A 6,000-nucleotide genomic window follows, 5' to 3' on the forward strand; every position below is an offset into this window, starting at 1 on the left:
AGCAATCATTTTAATGTAAATGATGACATAATATTTGGTTTGATTGCCGAACGTGTCATGACTGGATATAAGCACAACACACTGATAATGATAATACACTAGGTTATCATGCCAGAGGTAAATAAAAAGCAGACATTTCATCTCATGTCTCACCTTATGAAACAATGAAGAGAGATTCTCGATTTAATTGACAATATGCTCATATCCACCGGAAGATGTTAAGATATAAAGCAATATGTCTGTGTGTCTACGCTCTGTGTGTAATCCAAGGCTCTCTGTAGTTCTTTTAATTGCCGTCCAAAATACTCATACATATTTGATGTTGTGGATATCCCACCAGATACCACAGTTTCCAAGTAGAGTCTACTAAGGTAAGAGACATCAAAGGTACTGTCAAGAAAATGTGTCAAATATATTTCAAGGAATGCTCTGAAAGGGAATATTTGAAAGTGTAAAAAGGTGGAGGTTTTTGATCTTGATAGGAGAGAGAAAACAAGCCAAATGCAAAAGAGCAGCCTTACTGTAGTAGCCACCCGGCCCTGACCCAGAGTTGGACAGTCATATCTCATGGGACTAATGTCAATGCAGCCTTGCTTTCTGGCTGAGTACCAATTGATTTCTGCAATGACACATAGCCTTGCACCCCCATTAGGTGACCCAGTAATCCACTCGATTCATTATAATCAAATCCCCCGTAATGAAGCTCTCATATGAGCATGGGACAACACATTTTCAAATATGTATATTGTACAATGTTTGGATTTGTGAATAAATGTACAATGTGTATGCTTTAACAATGCACATCTTTGTTTAGGCATGCATAATATCTCTAAGAGAGCCTGCAGGATTTGAAGGCTATAAAACAGAATTAACCGTAGACCAAAGGCTTAAAATGCTGCTACCATGCATAAAAATTGAAATGGTTCCTATTTCATTAATTCTCATTCCTCAAGGCAACTCTATCAGGTCACAGAAAGGAGGTTGCAGTTAACATAAGAAATGGATTCTCTCACGCACCACTGATGTGATGATAGTGAATCAAGCAAAGCGAGGCAGAGCAATGCGTACACTGGACAGCTCCAGTCACAATTCATTTTCCTGCTGCTGATACACCTTGCATCGGTCCTTCATGTTTCACTATTATAACAAAAAAATGAGAATGTCAGTAATGATAAACCTTCTGTGGGCTTTTGACCTCCACAATAACAACACAAATATGACAGGAGCTTGAGGAACTAATCAACCAAAGTAAAAAAAGGTTGTGGGTTGATCAAAAGCAGCGTCCCCTTGACTGCTTGTGGTTTGGATTACAAGAAAATAAGAGAAAAAAGGATAGCTGAAAATGTTGAGTTGGTAATAAGGTACATATAAAAATAAATAAATAAATAAAGTCAACACTTCTGTGCTCCTTTTAATAAAATCACCCCATGTCAGCAATAATAAAACCAATTTCAAGAGTTTTATTCAAATGCATCACTGCCAACTGGTATTGCCTCAGCAGAACTACTGTAGGGCTGCACTACATCAAAAGACAACATACAGTAGCAGGAAAATGCACCAGCTAATTACTGCCAGCTATTGAAAATATTGCTGATACTGTATATCTGACAGGGGAGGCAAAGTACATGTCAACCGCAGCAGGACGAGTGGAACAATGATGAGGCAGAGGTGGCATGGATCAAGTACTGTCCTGTTCAGGAGTGACCTTTCATCGAATCCATTCATGGATGCTGATGACAAATCTTTAGAAAGAGGAGAAAACATTAAACTGTCCTTGTGGATGCTGCTTTATTCATGATTTGTGTTCAATAACATGTAAAGAAACATGTTCATGAGCACTCTCAGCATAGAGTACATCACAAACTCAAAGCTTATAAAACAATCCAGATTTTAAAGGGGCCCTATTATGCTCTTTTGCTTGTGTTGTGTCTTATTTGTTTTTGTGCATGTAAATCATCTGCAAAGGCTAAAATACCAAAGTTCACACCAGAAAAGACTTTCTCTCTCCCACACTCCCCCCTTGCCTAAAACATTCCGATTGGACTCCTTTGTTTACTTCCATACCCTAGTGACATCACTAAGTAACACTCTACTATTACCTAGCGCCCACCACATTTTACGTGAAAGGCTAAGGGGCGGGACATCTATAAGCAGTTAATCAATCAGAAAAGAGTCGGCCAGCTAACCAAACAAAGCAGACGTGGCTCTGGTTTCAGACAGAGGGTGAAAAGAGGTGCTGCAGCACAGGCAGTATGAGAAAAATAAAGACCTTTTTGACATTAAAGCGTGGAGACAATAGAGGCACAAAATACAAATATGAACCTGAAAATGAGCAGAATAGGGTCACTTTAAATTACAATCTAAAACACCACTATGAGTGTCAAAGGTCATTGGTTTAAACATTGCAAACTTATCTTTTACTTAAGTCACACAATGACAACTCAGAAAAAACAAGTTGCAGAAAAAGAAGCTAGTAGAGGGTGTTAAGAACTTCTCAGTTTATTGGTGTTTGATATTCCAAAAAACCCCAAACTAAAGCCTTAATAATGACTTTAAACTTCAATCAACAAATGACGTGATCTAAACAAAACTGTTTAACATTTCTTGTTTCACTAACTTGTAATCAGAGCCCATTCAATCATTTAAATGTCCCTAAATTGTTGTAATTGTTTTGGTCCTCATTAAGCATTTTAAATTGGAGTAGCTTGTGCGTGCTGAAGGCAAATCAGGAAGTTATTTTCCATTTCTTCCTATTTGAGGTCACATTTGAAATCACTCTTAGCCTTGAAAAACCTTCTGCCTTTGACAAAACACAACCTTTTAAAAAGAGTCTTGGAACAAATTAATAAAACCCTGATTAAATCTGCATGTTCTGGTAATTACCTTTCATGACAGGCCTGAAGCCCTGAAGAGGCAGCACACAATCTGTGCTGACCTGCCAAATGAAAAGCAACATTTCTCCTTCTCAAATTAGTGCCCATAAGATCATCTCAAAGGCTGATGATGGTGAACACTATTTAAAAAAAACTTAAAATTCTGTTTTAAAACACATTTTCATAGCTTAAAAAAAAAGCCTCGGTATGCAAAGTAAAATGGTGATGAAACAAATAGAATGTTTCCAACGCATTTGCCTGGAGCTTATTTATGTATTTGCCTTGTGTGTATTACAATTGTAGGTGATTTAAAGGGTGTGTTGGTGCTTAATTTGCAGGCTGATTAATGAAAGAGGTTAATACATCAATACAACCCCTACTTGTATGATTCATACATCATCCGTATATTAAGCTGCGTCAGACTTATAGATAAGATGCAAGCAATAACCTTGACAAATGTCAATCTTTTGTAACTCCTGAGGCGAAGGAAATCACTTGCATAGTAGCCATGCTTGTGTTGGGCAACACAATGAAGATGTAGCCATTTATTTGTGTTCTGTTTATTTAACATTAACAACAGAGTCCACCACTCTCCATGTGCACGCATTCCTCAACGTTCAACTCATTTACCGAGAAAAGATAACCACAGTATCAAAACATCTTTGGGCACTGAGGAGTAGATGGAAAAAAGGCAAGTTGTATTATGCATGCGTTCCTGCGTATGATGTCTCCATGGTATAGTCAGAGTCTTGCATTTGCTCTAACGGCACTCATTAAGGCAGTGGTGTAAGGCAGTGGCAGAGAAGAAGGATGGTTTTATCAATGTGTTAATTAATCATCAACACACACACACACACACACACTCACACACACACATTTCCCTCTTATTCTTTTTTTCCCCCATCACTCTTACCTCGGCTTCTTCCAAAGTCTTACATCACACACACATAGAAATACACACAGACCTGCTCTTTTTTAAGACACTGCAACACAAGTAGCTTTGTCCTTTCCCTCAGTTTCCCTGACTCCAACTTGCTCTTTCCCAGAAACACCAAAAGTCCCGAAAAGCAATGTCGCCACTATTCAGCACGCAGTGCATTCAGCGAATTACCACCACAAAAGGACAACTGTCTTTCAGCCTGCCCAGAAACTGACAGAGATAATAGCGTAGTTCAACAGAAAAGCTCTTCCTTCCTCCTTTCAAGTCTTTCAGTCTCCGACATGCTCAGCACACAGAGAGCTTCTGCCCCAGATGGATTAAGGCATTCAGCATTTGGCAGGAATGATCTTTAGATTAGTAATCTAAAGATTTCTCATCGCAAGCTTTGAAGCTTTACCCCCTCTTTTGTTCTTGAGTCTCTAACCGGGTGAAACAATGAAAAAAATAAGAGAACCATATGCTGTTATTTATCTCTTACCTGGTGTTGAAGCTCAAAGCTGGACAGAGAAGCAGTAAGCAAATAGCTTGGATGAATTTCATAGCTGTCTCACACTCCCGTTCCTTCTCCCTTCTCTGATGCTTTTTGCTTTTTCCCCGTGTCTCTCTCCCCGACTCTCTAGCTCTCCCACTGGCTGCCTGGGTTTTTTAGCGCACTCTCATACACACACACACACGCACTGAGACACACAAGCAGAGAGGCAGACAGATGCAACACAGTGGCTCGGCTAGAGGGAGGATCTCTGGCTTTAAATAACACAGGGACACGGACCGACTCGCTAATGGAAAGGAGCGGGTGGGGCGGAAATCAAGATGTGGGAGATGGGGGAGTGATATGATGTCAGCACCCGTGCGGCTCCGGCTATTGGTGAGAGGCGTACTTGCCATTGTTTGGTGCCGGTTGTGCCTCCAACAGTACACCTTTTCCATTCATTGCATTCTGCCTGTTTACTACCTGCAGCCTGATAGGTGGAAGTACAGCAACACTGTGAGCTGGAAGAGTGGGCAGCCGGGGTTAGGGTGAGGAAACACTCTGGGGATTAACAGTTAACAGCAAAGTCACAGTTCAGTAAAAGCAAGACACTAATGAATTTAAAGTGTAATTAGTAATGGAGCCCTTTGTGTCCAACAGAAGGCGAGGTTAGGATGTTAGTAAATGAACAATGAAAAAAAATCAATTCCCTTTAATTAATCAAACTAATTAAAAAAAAGTCTGACTAAGTTATGATTTTTTCTTGCCGCATATTCTACTTTATTAAGATTAAATGGTTTCCTTTGCTTTCCAGATTAATGACGTGTCCAATAGAATAAAAGTAAAATAAGCCTTTTTTTTCTGATATACATCTACACCTGGCTGAACAAACAAAGTAAATACTTGATGTAAAAAGCCAAAAACCGTTATCTCAGAAAAATAAATTAGCTATTGATATGTACAAACACGATAAATATTGTAAAACAAGACATAAATTATCCAAAATGAATGAAGTCCTTACTAAATTTGGTAAATGTGGATAAACTCCTTCATTACAGCATATGGAAAATGATGTTAAAGCATTGATATAGAATTTATAATGACAAACAAGTTTGCATTAAAGGAAATACATTGACTTTTATGTTTGAAATAAATGTAATTTAAAATCTATATTTTTGTCTATTTCAGTGAAAGTACATGTCCAGCAGAGCACAGAAATAGCTGTATAGATTATATGGCAAAATTACTTAAATGTTATATATGCATGGGCTATGCAGTCATCATCCACCACCCCCTACAATATAGTCTATTATTTTAGAATATTTTGGAGAAAAAATAAAAGATTCTGGCAAAAATCCCCTAAAAAACATTTTTTTTGTTGGATAATGTGCCTCTGTTTTCCTTATACTGCATAATTTGCTCACACAGAGTAAAACCCTTTTGTAAAGTAGTAAGGACAGTCCTAATTCTTTATATAAACCACAACTGGACAATGATGGGCAAATGGAAATGTGTCGTAATGGAATCATCTCATGCCTCACCTCCGGCCTTACTTGCCCTGTGAATTGCTCAGAAATGCAAGGTTAACCTTATCAAAGTAAAACAGCTCAAGAACAAAATGTTGAGGACAAAGAGGATGTTCCAAAAGAGACTCAAAGCCATGTAATACAGGTAAAATATCAAGCAGTGCATACAAAAGGTGGAGGTCAAACACCAAA

At 38.5% G+C, this 6,000-nt stretch overlaps 1 protein-coding gene across 1 annotated transcript in view; it reads right to left on the reverse strand.

Annotated features, from left to right (window-relative positions):
- luzp2 (leucine zipper protein 2) overlaps positions 1–4,528 on the reverse strand; it is a 141,633-nt gene extending 137,105 nt beyond the window's left edge. The window contains exon 1 of the mRNA XM_063880918.1: positions 4,292–4,528. Within this exon, the coding sequence (XP_063736988.1) occupies positions 4,292–4,353 (62 nt within the window). The 5' untranslated portion in view covers positions 4,354–4,528. The remainder of the gene's footprint in view (positions 1–4,291) is intronic.
- Positions 4,529–6,000: the final 1,472 nt, after the last annotated feature.

Source organism: Eleginops maclovinus, chromosome 4, assembly GCF_036324505.1.
Source record: "Eleginops maclovinus isolate JMC-PN-2008 ecotype Puerto Natales chromosome 4, JC_Emac_rtc_rv5, whole genome shotgun sequence".
Lineage (NCBI taxonomy): Eukaryota > Metazoa > Chordata > Actinopteri > Perciformes > Eleginopidae > Eleginops > Eleginops maclovinus.